At 38.6% G+C, this 19,794-nt stretch overlaps 2 protein-coding genes and 1 long non-coding RNA gene across 4 annotated transcripts in view; 2 read left to right on the top strand and 1 right to left on the bottom strand.

Annotated features, from left to right (window-relative positions):
• LOC132983589 (uncharacterized) overlaps positions 1-18,204 on the bottom strand; it is a 21,262-nt gene extending 3,058 nt beyond the window's left edge. The window contains exon 1 of the long non-coding RNA XR_009674853.1: positions 18,085-18,204. This is a non-coding gene — a long non-coding RNA (uncharacterized LOC132983589). The remainder of the gene's footprint in view (positions 1-18,084) is intronic.
• On the top strand, positions 514-6,267 carry LOC132983584 (membrane-spanning 4-domains subfamily A member 4D-like). Its single transcript, XM_061049952.1, has 7 exons — positions 514-652; positions 1,784-1,971; positions 2,157-2,270; positions 3,121-3,177; positions 3,294-3,494; positions 4,072-4,194; positions 4,544-6,267. Exons 2-7 carry the CDS (start codon positions 1,795-1,797, stop codon positions 4,610-4,612), a joined length of 741 nt encoding a protein of 246 aa, XP_060905935.1. The 5' UTR covers positions 514-652; positions 1,784-1,794; the 3' UTR covers positions 4,613-6,267.
• On the top strand, positions 8,546-19,794 carry LOC132983587 (membrane-spanning 4-domains subfamily A member 8-like). Of its 2 annotated transcripts, none has more exons than XM_061049956.1 (7): positions 8,546-8,646; positions 12,125-12,319; positions 13,070-13,183; positions 17,581-17,637; positions 17,785-17,985; positions 18,234-18,359; positions 18,736-19,794. In XM_061049956.1, the coding sequence occupies exons 2-7, from the start codon at positions 12,143-12,145 to the stop codon at positions 18,799-18,801; spliced, it is 741 nt and encodes a 246-aa protein (XP_060905939.1). In that variant the 5' UTR covers positions 8,546-8,646; positions 12,125-12,142; the 3' UTR covers positions 18,802-19,794. The 2 variants fall into 2 exon arrangements, with proteins under 2 accessions (XP_060905939.1, XP_060905938.1); XM_061049955.1 differs by lacking the exon at positions 8,546-8,646 and adding an exon at positions 11,867-11,998.

The following is a 19,794-nucleotide window of genomic DNA, read 5'->3' as shown; positions in this document are numbered from 1 at the left end:
ACAGCTGTTCAGGATTGCAGTAATGCAGAAGCACAAATAGTTGGTGTTTAACTTAAAATACTGTAAACATTGGAAATGTAACTTTGCCTTTAAAATATATACAAATCAGTACACGTTACTTAGGATAAAATAAAATAAAAAAGTTAAAAAAAAAATGTTTTTCTTTAGTAGTATATTTACAGATCTATGTTCTTTGTGTATGTAGGCCTACAGTACAGAGAAAAGTAGCCTCAGATGTGATGTTGCAGTGATACACTTTATAGTCCTACTGCTACATGACTAATCAGATATATTAATGGATGATATGTGATTCTATCGCTTGATTAATAATAATTAAAACAAACTATAGTTATATTACGCACTCTTTTTTTATCGCTCGACATTTTTAAAGGCCAAGACGGGTAAGCGAGTGCAATATAGCCATCGGCCACTGGTGGCGGCACCGAGCACAATCATGCTGAATGAGCATAACTTCTTCGCTGACTGGGTCGTTGCCATAGTTCCAATTTCCGAAGCAAAGGCCCAGCCAGCAGTGAAGAAGGAAGTTCAGAGTTACGTAAGTGTTCCCATGTCGTGTTTACATGGATATATCTCACACAATTCAGCTGAATAAAGTGTAACTGCGTCTTCAAATCGACTGATAGTCCTCCTGGTAGGTTTTGGAAAAACTTGTACAACACTATTGCGTATGTATTCTGAATGTTTTTAAACGGTTTCTTTCCTTCTTTAGCACAGTTAAACTGGTTTAAGATTGAAAGGTCAAAGGTTATATTTATGTTACTATATTCAGCTATTTATGCAACTCTTGTACAGTTATCTAAACGAAGTTGTTTTGTATCGTATTTTAAAGTGTACGCCTAATGGAAAATATGTGCGCTGTTTAAAAACAAGTATGCTGGACCTCATTGTTTATTGACAGTGTGTAAAAGTTTGTAACATTGACCTTCTTTACCAAAAGAATATGCATGAAAGTAAAAAAAACTAGATATTTTAATTACAATTTAAGCTTCCAACAAACACATACAGGGAGCCTAAGAATCAGAATTTCTTGGATTTTTTTTTCCAAGAAAAAGTGAAACTTTCATGTTTTCCAGATTCATTACACTAAAGGTAAAATATTTCAAGACTTTTTTTGACGATAAGGACTTACAGCTCATGAAAATCGAAACTCCAGTACTTCAAAATACAAGAATAATACATCAGACCGATAAAGAAAAAGGTACAATGCAGAAATGTCGATCTTATTCATTCGCACACTCAATAATTGGTCGGGGTTTATTTTGCATAAATAACTCCATCAATGCAGCAACATTGTCAAAATGTGCAATGGTCTAATAGTTCTTAAATGCTCTTTTTATGTGTTTGAACGATATAAAATCTGTTATTTTGATGGTGAAAAGTAAAAAACTATTGAAAGTTAAAAGAACAATAACATCTTTTTCAGGTGTGGTAGAGAAGGGGGTCCCGAACTTTTCAGCTCGTGTCCCCCAAAATATGGGTTCAACAGTCTGGGGACCCCCACTGTCCCCGGAGGTGGTTAAGGCATATACGTAGCGCACAGCCACAAACTAATAGACAAGAAGTACACTAACTGATCACATGCGCTCGACTCCACAACATATTAAGAGACACGGAGGAAGAAGCAAACAAAGAGAGATAAAGAAAGGCAGGCAGAAGCAGAGCATCAACATAATAACAAAAAAGATATGACTATAAATAGCTGTATGTCCTCCTGACCATGCTAATAGACAATTTCCTTTCCTCTCTTTATTCAGTCTCATAGGAGAGGACAGGATGTCTCTCACCAAGACCAAGGCTGATGGGGTCACTGTGCTCACCTTAACCTCAGACCCCCAAAGTCTTTGTCCCCCATTTTGCCAAATTCTTAAGAGCCGTTGCTACAGCCCCCCATGTTGCGACTTATCTAAGCACCTGAAGAGGGTCCAGGGAACTTCTCAGTCACTCCTGGGGGTGAGTTCCAACCTGTTTGTTTTGTCCTATTACTCTCAGCTTTTGATTTTCTGTGCACCACACTTTGTATTTATTTACTTTTCACATGTTCTGTCACCACTCAGTTCTGATTTGAGTATTGAGAAAACACAAAACAGGTATTGTTTATTCGTAGTGTTCCTCATACTGTGTTTTCTCCTCTACAGGCTCTGCAAATTATGATTGGCTTGCTGAACATTGGTCTTGGAGCCATCCTCACTGGCAACGCCCCTTCCTGGCAAAAGTTTAACTACCTCTTTCCTTTTTGGTTAGGAGGCATGGTAAGCTAGCTAATATAAGGTTTAATGCATTTTATGAATGTATTATTTTTTGTCTACTGCCAATACATTCTTAAGGCTTGTTTCCACCCAAATGGAGGTGTGGTCGGTCAGGTGAATGGGAAATGACGTTTCAATGCTCTCATCAATGGGGATCAAGTTAAAAGAGTTTCTCTTGTACGGTAGTCAGGATAAATGCACTTGAAGCAACCTGAGCAGTCCACACCAATTAACACATATTGCACATTGAGCCGTGTTTATCTTTCACACACAGAGCAGAGATATGATGCCAGTCACGTGTCAAGTTAAACTTCCTGCAACAGTAAAACATACCTACAAAAAGGACGTTAAGTCCTGCTGCACATTGTCAGTAATAGTACAGGGTTTTCCCACAGACTTTTGATTAAGAAGCTGCAAGTCACTTCACTAGTATTTTCTAACAAAATTCTGGAGCTCAAGAAATGGCTTCTGGGACAAATTATCCGTCTGTGGTAGCTACAAAGGGGTGGCTGTGGCTCACTGTTAGCGTCAGCCGTCTCTGAACTGGAAGTGCGGGGGTTCTCCTCCGGCCACATGTCTGATCATGTGTCCCTGGGCAAGACACTTACATGAAGCAGCAGCGTATGAATGTGTATGAATGGGATTAGTTAATACTGATGGACACTTTGCATAGCAGCCTCGACCATCAGTGTGTGAATTTGTAGCTGTGACATGCGGTGTAAAAGCGCTTTACAAGCCATTTCAAATTTTCAAGTCATAAATTGCTCATGATGGTGATTATTTAAATGAGAGCTGTAAATGGATTTTTAAGTGTTTGAGTGAAGTAATATTAAAGTTTTTGTCTCTTCTTTAGTTCATTTTCTTTGGTGCCATGTGCATCTTGTCTGAGAAGTGCCCAAGACCGTGGCTGGTGAGAAGCTTACTGTATTAACATCTTCTTTTGATCTTTCATTATAAGTCACTCTTATTGTACTTTTGATTTTCTGCTTATTGTGCATGAAATGACACCTGCTGTCTATATTTTAGGTCATCCTCACTGTGATTCTGAATCTATCAGGAGTTGGTTTTGCCATCGCCGCCATTATTCTCTACAGCATCTATATGGTTGTCGTTGATGTGCGGTGGCTTTGTGAAGCAGATAATTATGAGTATGACTTAGATCATACAGCGACTCCTCTGGAGAAGATCATGACAGAGAAATGCTACGAGGCGGAAATGATGGTTATGGTGAGTGTTTCATAATACAGTTAAACTGACGAGTGAAAAAAAAAGCAAAAAACATTTGTCATAAAAGTTACCCTTGATAGCAATTACTGCTCTGTTCAGGGGCATGTCCAGAACTTTCTGACTGGGGTGTCCCAACTGGGGAATTGACTTATGCAGGGGGGGCCTGAAGTGTTGTGTCCACAAGAATGTAATTTATTTACACCTTCTAACACCACTAATTTCATCTACTTTTATGTAACACAAGAGCTGAAACTTACATCTTCTTTGCCTTTTTTAAGGACTCTAGAACAAAGATGTTCAACGTCAAATTGTCAAACTTGAAAATACACTTATAAACAAAGTTTCAGTACCGAATAAAATGCTTGTTAATTCATTAAAATACAGTGTTATGCACCTGTCCTATCAAATCTATATGCATGGCTTCCATAATAGTTTGTTCAATCAGAAATATAAAAAAACACAAACAAATAAAAAGGAAAAAAACAAAAGCACTCTACTCATTTTGTTAAATAAAACAGAATGTGATGGTAGACGTTAATGGTAACTCTGTTTGTAATGTATCTGTGTGTACCAACAGGACCTTTGGAGAAGCATTTTCACCTTTCTGATCATGCTGTCGGTCCTTGAGTTCTGCATCGTCATCAGCTCTGCCGTCTTGGGGATCAAGGCTCTGAAGTTCACTAACAAAGGAGAAAACAAGGTAGAGTGAACAAATCATATCATACTGTTTAACCTGCTGTTGACATATGAGAGGTTGATTTAACACAAACTCTTATTAACTTTGGGTCAAAATGAAGCCTATGTTGATTGTTGAAGATAGAAAGGGTATATAATTAATATTTGTTTGTGTGTCTTTGTGCACACATCACCCGTTGAGCTACTACTGAAGATGTTCCTGAATTCAAATAAAAAAGTGCACTGAGAGAATACATGTTCTTCTTAAAGATTTGAGCTCCTCTGCTTTATTCATTTATATTGTAAAAAAATAAATATTTCAAACTAAGATGACATAAATGATCATGACTGTGATTTTATGTGTTCTCTTTCAGAGCCCTGATGACTCAGAACACTACAGACAACTGCAGGAGGCGGACGTTACCAGGAACCCTACGGTCTAATGAAAGTCTCGACTTTGTGCTTTTAGTTACAAGGTACTCAAACATTCTCCTGAGCTTTTATACCGTTAACATCAAATAATGTAATATCTGTCTGTTCTTACACAGCTTCCTTAAATATTTGCACTTATATTTGAGATTGTTTTTAAATGATATGCACCTTATCATTCTGAATATGCTGCTCTCCATTTCATTCCCTTGAACTTATCGTTTTTATACAGATTTATAGATCAGCCAACGTGCCTTATAGTCAGTGTGTTTGTAGCTGGAAGTGTGGTTCATTCATGTAGGTGACACAGATGGACTGCTTTTTTTAAATTAGTCTTTTTTTAAACATTCATTCATTTGGAAGATAAAATCATCCAAATCATAAAATCAAGATTGTTAAATGTTGGATTTCTGTTTGCATGTCTGATCTTGTCAGTTGGACTCTTGTTTCGAATATGCCTGTAAACAGTTCATATTTACGCATTTATTTTCTATTTGTTTATTAATTCACAGTAAACATAATTCTTTTTCATGACTTTTGAAATACAACAGAAAATACTGTATATCATTTTTTTATTCCTAATGAAAACAGACCTATTCAAGCCACATCCCCATAGGGCTGGGTATTGTTCAAAAATGTTCGATACCGAAACCGATACCTTGACTTTGATACCGATTCCTAAATGATACTTTTTTTGATACCAATTTTATGAAATTCATTTTAACAAAAAAACATTAAATTACACATTATGATACAAATCTTTGGGTTTTTTTTCAGCTCCATGTCATTTTAAAACATTCAAAGCAGTTTCATAACATGAGAAAATAAACCATTTTACCATAATGTGGTTTCACTTCACGATGCAAACTGTAGTCAAGCCTCTCAAAACACAACAACAGACACGCTGCATGCTTATTGGCTCACTGACGCTGATGATAGGTATGATAGGTATCGAAATTTGGTATCGAATGAAAAGCCATTTTTCGATACTCTGTAGTATCGAAGCAATTCGATCCTTGCCAAAAAAGTATTGAATTCGATACCCGCCTTCAGGCCTACTACTTCATCAACAGTCTATGGACTGGCAGTGACTAATAATTTCATTTTTTTTCAATAGCACCTATTGTTTTTGTTTTATACCTAGTTAATGTATTCAAGAATAAATGAATGATAAACGTGTGTTAAATCAGGGGTTACCATACTTTACCATACCAAGGATCCACATATAGCAGCAGCCTCTGATGGAGACCCCCTTCATCAATTCTTTTTTTTAAATCCTTTGTACTACATTTTGTTGCCACATTGAGGGAATTCAACCATCTGAAGAAGTAGGCATCTGTGTTCTCCTTGTCCAAAGTTCAGAGGGACCGAATCATTGTGATTTTTTTCTATCAAATTGGTGATGCCTAGCAAGAGAAGATTGTGGGATATTTTCTTTTCAAGATGCCAAATATCAGAAATTAAACATACAAATGATTGTCTAGCCACACCCCGGATGAGTAGCACGGCTGTGCACGGGGCACCCATCAATTCTAAACATTCAAATGATTAGAGTCACTAACAATTAATTATCATGTTAATCAGTCATTATATTCAAATGTCTGTTTTTGTAAACAATGGCTTATCATTTCTGTCTAAGCAATAATAAAACAGTTATATTAACAGTAAACATGTATTTTAAATGTCATTCATTACATGTAATATATCTTTTGGTGTGTGTGTTAAATGTTTTTAAAGACGTGCATAAAAAAAGGACACAGATTTGGAAATGCAGTGATTTGTCACATCAAGTAAGACATATGTACAAATGTTATTGTCACAAATAATGTTTTTAGTTGATTGGTATTTTTGTTCCATTTCCCTAACGCCCTTTTGTGACCCCCAGGGAAGAGAGAGAGAGCACAGATAACATGCACCAAAGAGCAGAGGGCCAGAGTCGAACACTCTATATTATAAGTCACATGTTATGCTATCTGAGCCACCAGACTCCCCAGATTTCACTATTTTAGCTACATGAAAAGATGATAAATGAAGGGATCCTGAACATGTAAAATAGTCCAGCAAGAACAAGAAGTCCTGGAAATTGCATTTAGATAATCAAATAGTGAGGTATGTTAGCTCGCTTAAAATAAACTGAAGTTAAAGGCATTTATACATGATAAACACACTTCTGCAAAATGTCCAGCAGAGGTCTCCCTACTACATGGAATACAGCACGTGTTATCAAATAAGGCGCCTAATTAAAATAATTAAGTGCAATTAAACATTGATAACAGTATAGCACGCTAACACTGCTACAATATAATGTCTGTAGACCTGTTAGAAATGAGAGCAAACTTCAATACAACTCTTTCATTCAGTAGACTAATGAGAAGACTGGACCTGGAAGAAGGTGTTAAAGAGACAGAAAATGGAGAATATGACTAGCTGGTTAATAATGCTGCTGCAGCAATGGACAGGATGAGAAAAATAAAGGGTTTTTGAACATTATAAAGCATGAAAACTTTTAATAGTAGACACCCCAAATAAAAGTACAAACCTGAAAATGGACAAAATATGGAACATTTCAAACTAAAATTGTTCATGTTGTGAAGTGAAATATATAAAATGCAGTGTTGCACAGGGCACCAGATGATGGTGCAGATGACGGTACACTTAATCTGGCTCTGGATCTTAGTCCACCTCATCGAGGTCTTCATCTGAGTTTTCACTCTCTGTCTCATTCTCTTTCTTAGGACTCTCATCTCGGGTCTACGTCCGCTTCTTTCCAGCCAACATCAGACTCAAAGCACATGACATAAGGTGGAAAGTAGAACATCACCCATCTGACCTACATGATGGATAATAAGTGCAATAACATAGAAAAAATTACCATGAACCAAATAAGTGCAACAGCGTAACGTGAGATAATATATGTTCAGAACTATTAATGTGCAAACGTAGCTACAGGTGCAAAACTGTCGTGTGCAATAATTTAAATGCAAAAGTCTCTAAACAAGAGAACATACATGTCCTATTGTTGTTTCATTGTCTCTTTTTACATTTTTATAAAGGGTGTATGTTTAAGCAGTGTTATTACTTGTAGTGTATATTTCTTGTGTTTGTTACAATGTGTTGCTCTTCTATAATTCAGAAAAATGACTGAAGGAGCAATGCACACTCATTCCAGTGCACCTGTACAGGCCTGAATCTGTGCGATAAAACCTCTCCTCTATTCTACTCTATGCACATTTATTTTGAATGCACATCTTTTTTTAGGCTCTCCAAATGCATGAAAACAGCACAAAAACATTCAGGCAGTCAGTAACACAGACAAGCAGAGCAGCTACACTTACACATTAAATCACGGTTTAGATCTCATCAGTCACATAGTGAGATTAAGGATGTTTATTGCACTTGGAATAAATTGACTTCTCAAAGACATTGTATGTCCAGTATACGTATGGCACAAGTTGACAATAAAGATGACGTTATTCATCCTACAGCCCTGCATCATGTCAGTGCCGCCTTCTCTTGATGATGTAGATGTAAGAATCGCATAAAGAGTGAAGTCACTTTTGTCTTCTTGATTAATGGACGGATTTTCTACACATTTCCCAGATGGGGAAGTACTTCTGGAAAATGATTCGTTTCTCCTCCCTTTATATAAAAAAGAAAAAGAAAGTCTGCTGGCCTACTCGTAGGCAAAGGACCTCAGTGCTGCCCCTCGTGGCTGGACGCCACATTACAATAACAATGACGTAGAATCGTTTAAAAACATTGTGATTTTTTGCCAAAGCAATGTTACTAGCTACTTTCGCAATGAACATTGTTTGTGCCTGAATTGTTTTAAAGGTCAGAATTAAACTAAGAGGATATGCTAATGCAGTACAGCCTCCGACCGCCAGGGGCAGCACTGAGCACAACGCTACTGAGACAGCAGCACTCTAGTTAGAAACAGATATCATGGGATAATGTGTAGGTGTGTCTTCTCTACCTAATAAAAGTAAATCCACAGCTCGTTCGAGTGAGACGGACAACTTCGAAATCATTTCCAAAAGACCGTTATGTGAGTACTGAATGTCTTAAACTGAATTACAGTTATTAAATCACATCGAGAGTATAATGGTTAACTCTTTTTTGTGTTGTGAAAAATATGCTCGCAGGTTTTAAGAAAAAGTTAACAACTAGCCTATAATGTAAACAAATGGCTTGTGACAGTTAAGCATAGGGACTGGCTGTCCTCAACATGATCCACAAGAAGTAAAGAACGAAATCCCTGGCACACTCGTTTAAGATAAGATGAGATATCTTTATTGTCACTGTTTAGGACTACAAGTACAACGAAATGCTGTTGGAGCAAGCCTGTCTGTGCCTAATATCAGAAATATATACAAATACTAAAACCAGATATACAAATAAGAAATACAATTAAATAATACAGCATAGTATACAATATACATGAAGTACAATGAAGTTGTATCATAATACTCATATGATAAAGAGCAATGGCAAACACAGATAAATACATTTACAACCAGATTTCAAAGTATCTTTTTGAGACAGGATGTTCACAATGGCCGTCTTTTTAAATTTTGATTAAATTTCATTAAATTTATTTCAGACATATCAAATAAAATCAAACATATCAAAAATACAAAACAAAATGAAAAGCACAAAAATAGAATAAACAAAAAACAATGTTCAACAATTATTTCACAAAAAAGAAAAAGCAAATTACATATTGTTGATATGCCTGAAAAGGAGTAGGAAGACGTATAAAACTTATTTAATCCTACCCGTTTTCCACAGCTCAATAATTAATATTTATTAAATTAAATTCGTGTGTTCCTTATAATCTCTCTATATATACAATCTATCTATTATACAATTTGCTATACTATATTTATGATACTATATTTGATATTTACAGTCCAATGATTTTCCATACATATATACAACTTGATATACTATGATTTTTTTAATAATTTATATATTTATACAATCCATATATCTATATCTATATATACATATGTATTTGTACAATTTGATGTACTATATTTACATTTTATATATTTATACAATCCTTATATCTAGTTTGGTACAGTATGTTTACAATTATACATTTGATACAATCTATATATATACAATTTGATATAGGCTACTATATGTACAATTTACATATATATAAAAAACATTAACATTCACCTGTGTATACAAAACTTGTAAACCCAATTATTATTATATTTATTTTATTATTGTTATTATTATTATTATTATTATTATTTTATTTTTTTTCCTTCTTAAAGCTCTCCCTCATCCCTGTACCTTTTGAAAATCATTGCTTTGTACATGTTTTTAAACTGGATCATGTTTGGACAATGCTTTAACTCCGTGCTCATACCATTCCACAGTTTCACACCACCAATTGAAATGCATTGACTTTTTAAATTCATGCGAACAGCTAGCATCTTAAAATGTAACTTTTCCCTCAAAATATAATTTTAATATTACCTGGTAGCAGTTTGTTTCTTGCTTTGAACATGATTTGTGCCACTTGATAGTCAACCAGGTCAATGAACTTTATAGTACGGGAATGTAAAAACAGGAGGTTGGTGTGATCATAATATCCTGCTTTATTGATTGTTCTTATGGCTCGTTTTTGAAGTGTGACTAGTGGTAGCAGTAAGCTTTTGTAAGTGGTCCCCCAGACCTCCACACAGTAATTTAAATAAGGTAAGATCATTGAACAGTAGAGAATATGCAATGATTTGTGATCCAATATATGCTTTGCTTTACACAGGACTGAGATGCTACGTGACAGTTTAGATTTAACATGTTTCATGTGAGGTTTCCAGCAGAGCTTGTGGTCTATTGTCACACCTAGGAATTTATTTACATACACTCTTTCAATATTAACACCATCTAGCTTAACATTTACCTCATTATTTAAATTACAATTATTTTGGTCCAGGGAATTTGTGATTTTTTTCAGTTAGCTCAATGACTGCTAATGAAGTGGATCTGTTGGGTCTGAATCCATATTGGCTGTCAGTTAGTAAGTTGTGTTTATTGATAAATTTGTTTAGTCTGTCAGCAAAGAGTTTTTCTAAGATTTTTGAAAATTGAGGAAGCAGTGAAACAGGCCTGTAGTTTGTGAAGTGGTGTTTGTCTCGAGTTTTGTACAGCGGTATGACTTTTGCAATTTTCATTTTTCTTGGGAATTTACCAGTTTTAAATGATAAGTTACAGATGTGCGTTAGTGGTTTTGCAATTCCCTGAATGACCTGTTTAACTATTCTCATGTCAATGTCATTATAGTCAGTAGAAGTTTTGTTTTTACATTTATGAACAATCTCTATAATTTCACTCTCTTCCACTGCTGTTAGAAACACTGATTTTGGATTAATGTCTATGAAATCATAATTCTTGTTGTCAGATCTCACAGAAACAGGGATTTTTTTCAGCCAGTATTGGTCCAACATTTACAAAATAATCATTGAAGCCATTAACTGCATCATCCATGTTATCAATAGTCTTTGAATATGTACCGTAAACCACTTCGGCAAAGTTAGAAATATATTCATGATTAAAAGAAATCACTGAAATTACATGAAAGCCCTTTATCCAAAGCAATGTGATGTAGTTTATAGAGCAGGAGGACATTTATTCATAATGGGATTTTTGTTTTACCCTACACCTTACAAAGGGGATTTTATTGAACATTGGGCTATTTATAGGCAATTAAAAAATCCTCAAATGTTTTTTTAAAAGTATTATTTTCCAATCTAAGAAATGTAGTATGAAACATGAGATCACATATGTGCAAAATTATTTTCATGACACTACACCTCTCCTGGGTGAAGTTATTGAATATTTCTGTATCATATTTTTTCGGTGATACAATTTGCAGACGGTCCCTGCGCATTCGAGCACCAGCCGGCTCTGCATAGAGGCCAATGCAAGTTCCCCAGCACGGAGGACGGCTCGTTTTGAGGAAAATACGAATGTAGCTCGCAGTCTATCTTGTTGTGATTGCAGAGAGGTGTCTGTTTTGTAAAAGAAATGTTCCGCTGATGAGTTATTGATCCGGGAAAGCCAAATCTGTGAATATGTTTCTAACTGTGCTGTAAGTCCGAAAACCTAAAGTTTCCAGTAGTTCTTCTAAGGCCGGGAGGTATCAACTTCCTTTGTACAAGTGTCATCTTTTTTTGGGGGGCGGACTTTAGAATATGCTTGTACATACTCCTGACAACTTTCAAGCCCGATGTGGAGAAGTTAGTGTCACCTTATGCGACACAGACTTACAGGTTCATAAAATCACTTCAAGGTTCAATGACAAAGTGTAAAAAGTTCACTGACTGTGTGAAACTTTGGTCAGAGGGAATAGAAGAGACGATAAATGTCAGCCAAAAGAAAAGGTCAGTCACTCAGCAAAACTGATTATGAGGACTACTTTGACATTTAGATTCAGCTTGTAACTATTTTAAAACTTAAGGAATAAGAAACAGCAAACTGATTCTGCAGTTACTCTCTTGTGTTTTCAGTCTGTCGGAGCTGGCAGGATGTCTGTGACCATGACCAAGGCTGAAGGGGTCACTGTGCTCACTTTGACCTCGGACCCCCAAAGTGTTTTACCTCCAATATGCCAAATCCTCAAAGGCCTTTGTTACAACCCTGTGTGCTGCTCTGTGTCCCAGCATCTGAAGAAGCTCCAGGGCAGGTCTCAGTCAGTCCTGGGGGTAAGTAACAAGCTCATGTTTGAAGTATCTCTATGAAACTTCATCTTTAAAATGTACACACATACGTTTTCCTTCACCCACTCAGTTCTGATTTAATTCTGACTAAATTGTGTGTTTGAAATGCCAGAAGCTACACATTAAAGTCACAAGCCCTCATCAGACTTCTGTTTCAAGCCGCGGTATTTACTCCCCTGTGACGTTTCACCTTCAATCTGAGTGTAATGGGGGGATGAAGTGATCCCACCGTCTTTAGTGGTAGTAACAGAGGCGTTACAGAGGTGAGCCGGTTTCAGCGGCGCCAGCGGGGGAGCGCAGCGCTGTGTGTGCGTGCATGTCTGACTGTGTGTATATGTGGAGCTCCCGCTGAAAAGCAATGTGAATTCTCAGACTGGGACACCAATATTACGCTGTCACAGAATCAATACAAATGTATAAAAATGTGATGTGACCGCTGAGCTTAGTTAAAAAAAACAGTCTGAAAAGAGCTATGAGGACAAAGTCTCATTTGCAGAGTGTTTTCATGACACCGTCTGGGCTCTGTACCTGTCTCGGGTCTTCAGGTAATGTTCTGTTTTATTTATGATAGGAACATTGAGTAAACAATGAAACTATGAGACAGAGGTCCTCTAACAGGATTCTTTGCCCCCCCCCCCCGTGTTGTTCTCCAGATGACTTTAACCATGACACCTGGTAACTACTTTTAAACTGTACAGGTGTGTGGCGCTCATACTGTGTTTGCTCCCCCATCAGGCTCTGCAAATCATGATTGGTTTGCTGAACATCGGCCTCGGAGTGATCCTCTGTAGCGCTTTTGTTGGCTCTTGGATGGATGATTCCAAGTTTCCCTTATGGATGGGAGGACTGGTAAGCAAACTCATGTTGTACTTGTTTTTTATATTGTTTTTTGTGTGTATTTAAATATGTGCGTCCCAAAGTCCTTACAAAACTAAAGTAAAGTTAAAGTAACTTTATTGAGGCTGCTTTGTTGGAGATTCAGCTGCCGGTTTTCTTCCTACAGGACAGGACCTGCTTTGCAACGGAACTGTGAGCGTGTTGGCATGCTGACATTAGCATTTAGCTATAAGCTACAAGTGCCTGAGATAAACAAACACTACATCCTTTGGCCAGTCAATCGACCCGTCTCCAACCTGTTGCTCCTTTCCCGCATGTCACTCTCTCCCCCTGTTTACTACTCTATCCACTGTTCCATCAAATAAATGCAAAAAGCAAAAAAAATGCCACAAAATAAATCTTAAAAATGTATAAATAAATAAAGTAGTTGGTACAGTTTAAAACTGAGAACTATGAAGAACATGATCTGTGAAAGAAAATCAGACCATCAGCAAGAAGACTAAACTACTTCTATGGAGCTTTTTGAATGCTTGTGAACACTGTCATATGGTCCAATTCTGACAAAGTGATTTGTAGCATGCAGGAGAAGAAGAACCTTTAAGATCAGAGGACAAGGTGACACCAGGATTGTTCAGATGATTGACTTAAAAGTTGAATGCATATAAAACATTGAAATGAACAACGTGCTTCCTCAAGTGTTCCCCTTGCATCTTTGGATTGACTAATATTACAGTAAAGTAGAAGATATTAGTAATGACTTATGGCTATGTTGGGCCTCAGCCATGTGTGTGGGACAAAGGACTCAGGCCTGTATCACAGTCTCGAGCCTGACTAAAGTTATTTTGGAAGCAACTAAACAAAGGGGTCTTAGCCCAGCAACCCCCAACTGAAACTAACAAATAGGTGTGAAAAGTGGGGGGGTGGGGGGCGTCTGAATTCTCTATCCTCATTGGAGGAGGCCTGAGGTTAACCCACAGGCAGATCCAGTCTTTAAAAGCAATCACCAGGCATTGCTTCCTTCTCTTCAAGTGTGGTCTGCCGACACCAGAGGATACCCTCTCCAACAAGATGGACTCCAGCATTCGAGACAAACCCTTTCCTCATCTTGGCTTACATAGGTTAAACTCCAGAGCTGAGGTTGCTCAGTGTAGGTAGCTCTTCACATGCTGAATTCAAGCATCAGAGGATTCAGCTGACTACTTCCACGGCATATTTTTAGGAGTTTTGGGCGCAATCAGATGCTATCAGGTTCGAGCAAACCCTCCTCCTACATCTGCCACGAAGGAAACCTGCCTGAATCTCCAAAAGAGACAACTATTTAGCCATTTTTCCAGTTGAGAGTGTAACCTCATAATTGTTGCATAGCCAGCTGTCTTAGAGGTTTGAGTTCCTCCCATCCTTTGAGGACTTGAGGTGTGAATCCACTTTTTCTAGCTTCCAGGATAGACTGCAGTGATCAGTTGGGAAACCTAGATAAGATTAGCTCTTATGTTGATCTAGCTTTGTTTAGCTTAGCGGCTTTCTTAACAGTAATCCACTGTGGTTCCATTTTATCACGTAAAATGTCTACCAAGACCCTAGGTGAGCCGGGAGCTGAGACTCCTTTTGGATCAGACGACGCATCACTGCAAGAAACTGTTGCCGGTCTGACGCACCTCTCCTTAGAGGAGATAACCGACCGAAATAGCTATTCAATTAGCATTTGTGATAAGAAGTTAAAGGAGCTCATTGATCAGGCCAACCACCGAGCCAGGAAACCCCAAAGCATAATCCTGAATGTTCTTGGGCAACTCCTCCTTCTTTCCCAACGCAAGTCCTTCCTGCAGCAAACCTAGCTGCAAGTAGAAAAAGAAGCCCTGCAGAACCACATCCAATCTCTGTTGGCAGAAAATACATTTATTCGTCAGCAATTCAAAACTGCTGAGCAGGAAGTGCTGGATGTGTTTGACGTTATTCAGAAATTTGCACAGGTATGCATGGAGCAAGACATATTGTCAGAATATGGCTCTGATCTTGAACCAAGCCCCTCAAGAGATCAAACAACCCTGCTGAAAAAGCTCAATAAAGAACCAAGCAGCCAGGATAAACCAAGGACTAAGAAAATTAGTTTATTATTACGAGAAAAACTCAAGCTGATCTGGAAGTCAACTTCCAGGAGTGTCCATGACTTTGTGACTACCCTCCGGCCTGAGATTAGAGACCAGTACTCAGCACTCTGCAATGCTTTGTGCGAGGAATTCTCCACCTACACCGACCCTGTATCTGCCCCTCTTAGAGCCTTAAGTGCCTGGCACCAGAAGCATGAGGCACCCAAAGATTATTACCGGCGCCTAAAATCTGGATATTTCCAGGGACGTAATGCTCCGGGTTTGGAAGAGGACCAGACTTTCAAGTCCATATTCCTGCACAATCTGCATGGCTGTGTGCGGTACGATGTCACCATGCATTGCCGAACACATCAGCTTGGTATGCCAGAGATCAAGAAATTTGCACAGGTGGCTTGGGAAACACGCATACGTCCTGGGTTTTGGAGACACAATAGTGACCTAGCACTAGAAGGCAACAAATTGCCTTATGCTATGAATAAATCTAAGAAACCGCATCACCGGCAGAATAGACAACAGAACCAGGGGGGTGAAGGAAGGAGCCAGCCACAGGGTAGTTCCCAACCTGAAGTACTGATAACCACCAGACCCGAACAGAACTCTCGGGATGGCCGAAGCCCCAGACAGAGGGGTAGGCATAACCAGAGTTCCCATGAACTTCCTAAGGAAGCAGGTTCTGACAGGGGAATGGAGAACATGATCCGGAGGTGTGTGACAGAGGTGTTAAGACAGTTGGAGGCCTCCAGCCCTTACAAAGAACAAGGTTCTGACTCCACATCGGGGAGGGGGGAGTAGTCTCCACACACGCACCAAAGTCACTCCACCAACGTTAATGCTTTCTAGTCTCTGTTTTATGACCTGACATTGGTAGTGAGACATGATGCACATGTACATTTACACACCTACATGCCACATACACCATCCCACAGGCGCTCCTGCCCAGGCTAGGAGTTAGCCCACAAATCTACACCTGACACTCTTCTCTTTCTGTCCTCCTCTTGCTTGTTTGTTTCATTTGTTTTGTTAAAGAATGCACCTTGAGTAGCAAAGCTTTGCTAATGCCTGTTTATGTTTTATGCCTAGCGTTAGACATAGTTAGACAGTCTGCCCAGACTTTGCCTCAGTGTCTGCCCAGACCAAAATGCCTCTAATATCGCTGAACTGTTAACCCTATGGACTGCTTCCCTAAGGAACTGCAAAACTGGGATGTGTCTCCATCCCAGACACAAGGACTGTTTGGTCCGTGAGCTGCCCTAAAGATCGTAACCTGCATTTCGCTCTTCATGACAAGGGGGGATGTTGGGCCTCAACCATGTGTGTGGGACAAAGGACTCAGGCCTGTATCACAGTCTCGAGCCTGACTAAAGTTATTTTGGAGGCAACTAAACAAAGGGGTTCCTGCAACCAGAAGACCCTATAGAGCAGCGTTCTGGTCAAAGATCTGAATCCCGCTACCCTCCTTCTACATCTGCCAGGAAGGAAACCTGCCTGAATCTGTTGATTTAACATTCAACAGAGTGACGATCTAACCAACTTTGCAACGATCACCAGGAGTTACTCCAAGTAAGAGCTTTGGTCTGGGCAGAAGTAGTTTCGGAAATAGTTATGTTTCTTTTATAACCACTGATAATTATGCATCATTGTTGACGACACGTCACATTCTGTTTATTAGCTGTTGTAAGCTGCTGCATTTGTTTTATTGTGATGAACCGCTGTGTTCGCCTATGTGTGTAATGCTATGCTAGTTTACCTTCAGTCAACGGCTCTCTCTCTCTCTCTCTCTCTCATCTACATACACACTCATCTACACACACACACACATTTACACCTCATCCACAAGCCTTGCTTGATAATGTTTGTTGCTTAGATTAGTTTGTAATAGTTATTTGTTTGATTAAGTTCATTGATTTTGGATTGATGTTGCTTTGTTTAAATAAATTCTGTTATAATTTTAAGAGAGCAGTTGTTTGTGATTACTGGTGTATTTACATTGTGATACAAGCTGGGTGCGAAGGCTTTGTGTATGGATTTCACGCCTTCAATTGATTAAATGTAGTTATTAATTATTAATAATATTATTAATTAAATAACTAGTTTGAGACTGATTTGAGTGATATTTTTGTTATATTTCCCTGACTACAGGGTGGTGCCCCAAAACAAGATGAAACATAGTTTAATGATAGTTTATTTATATTATTAATAATTAAAGAATATAACCAAAGTTGACTTGATACAACCCCAACAGGTATCAGAGTTGGTGTGAAAGAATGGAAGTTTAAATGTTTTTGTCTCTTCTCTCTTTAGTTTATTTTATTTGGTGTCGTGAGCATCGTGTCTGAGAAGCGTCCAAGTCCCTGCCTGGTGAGTAAACCAGCTTTATAAAATCCTCCTGTTAGCTTTCATTGAATCGTCAACTTTTAATCTATCTTCATATAGAGACCATAAAATAGGAGGAGTTTGTACATTCATTGTGTCTGTTGTTCATACATTGAGATTTTTCTTCTACAGGTTATCCTCAACGTGATTCTGAATCTCTCAGGAGTTGCTTTCTCCATTGCAACCATCGTGCTCTACAGCATCAACTTTACAAACATTGAGTTCTGGTGGATGTGTCGAAATAATGATTACGATTATGGTTACAACCGACACACTACAACAACTTCATCTCCTGATCAGACTAAATGCTTGGAGGTCAAAGCAATAACTCTGGTATGTATGTGTGGGGGAAACGTTATCTGACCAATGACAATACAAGTTTTGTGTCGCTGAGGAATGGAAATGAGACGGCTGTGATTGTTTTACAGATACGTTTTGTCTTCAAAGTTAACTGCTGCTAATGATGATACAGACTTAAAACAAGTTGACTATGAAGAAACTCTGAAAATGAGTTTGTCAGAAGCTTCCTACAGATAGTCACAGCTTTTAAACACATCACTGTTTCTTTTGTGTCCCATCAGATGCTAATGAGAAGCATCAACACCGTGCTGATTGTTCTGTGCGTCCTGGAGTTCTGTGTGGTCATCAGCTCTGCTATCTTGGGGATCAAGGCTCTTTGCTTCATTCAGAAGAGAGAGAAGAACAAGGTAGAGTCTACACATTCAGGCTGTGGGTCAGTGGTAGAGTCGGTCGTCTCTCTACAGCGCCTTCAGCAACATGTCCGATGTGTCCTTAGGCAAGACACTTAACCCAAAGTTACCCCCACTGCTTCATTGGCGGTATATTAATGTGTACGAAAAGATTAGTTACTTCTGATGGTCAATTTACATAGCAGCCTCTACCATCAGAGTGTCAATGTGTAGGTGTGACCTGCAGTGTAAAAGTGTGCTATACAAGCTCAAGTCCATTTACCATGTACAGTCAATGTGTGTAATCACTCTGTAAATGTGTGAAATTCTCACAGATTTGATTGTGTCTGCACCTTTTCATATGATTTTCTCTTTCTTCTCTCTTCTCTGTTAGAGTCCTGAAGACCCCCAACTCTACAAACCCCTGCTGGAGGAGGTCACCAGTAACCCTGCAGCCTGAATGAAAACCTCTGCTTTGCACTTTTAGTGACCAGACAGGAACTCTCCTGTTGGGCTTTTATGAATCATAACCACTGACTGTATTTACTGTTAAATCATCCGCTCACTTGGTATAACCTGTGCTGAAATTAAAGGGTCTTCTCCTACAAGGGTAGCTTAAAAATGTTTGCACTTATACTTTTTGAGCACTGGTTCTCAACTGGTGGGTCAGGACCAAAAAGTGGGACGTGGAGCTGTTTTTAGTGGGTCGCCAATGTGTGCCTGGAAAAGAAATAGTGTCTAAAAGTCTGCACTTTGAAGCACTTTAAAAACATGTCACATGTTTAGTTTTCATTTAATAAATCTCATTCGTTGAAAAATATCAGATATTATGGTCCCGATTTCTAAAGGAGCTGGCGTTGAGGGCTGCACGGTGGTGCAGTAGTTAGTGATGTTGCCTCACAGCGAGGAGGTTCCTGGACAGGAGCGCTCTCTGTGGAGTCTGCATGTTCTCCCTATGCATGCGTGGGTTCCCTCCAGGTTACTCCAGTTACCACAGGACTCCAGTCCAAAGACATGCTCATTAGGTCAATTGGTGACACTAAATTGCCCGTAGGTGTGAATGTGGGTGTGGCTGGTTTACCCCGCCTCTCACCCAATGACAGCTGGGATTGGCTCCAGCCCGCCCGTAACCTTGAATGGGAAAAGCATCAAAGATAGTGGATGGATCGAAGTTGGTGTGGGCCTTGAGGCTACACCAGTTGAGTACCACTGCTTTAGAGCACTTTTGATAATGAGCTTCAGCCATTTATATTTTCTGCTTTCATTTATGTTCTATGTTTCTTTTTATTATTTGTTTGATTGTCAATCCAGCAATGTGCCTTGAGGTCAGAATTGTTGTAGCTTAAAGGGAAGTCAGTCCATGTGTGTGACACTGATGGACTGACAGGGTGTCGCTTTTATTTTACTGCATCATGCCATGTTAAAAAAACATGAATAAAAAAAAGTATCGAAA

Source organism: Labrus mixtus, chromosome 11, assembly GCF_963584025.1.
Source record: "Labrus mixtus chromosome 11, fLabMix1.1, whole genome shotgun sequence".
Taxonomy (NCBI): Eukaryota; Metazoa; Chordata; class Actinopteri; order Labriformes; family Labridae; genus Labrus; species Labrus mixtus.
This window is presented reverse-complemented; position numbering and strand designations above follow the sequence as displayed.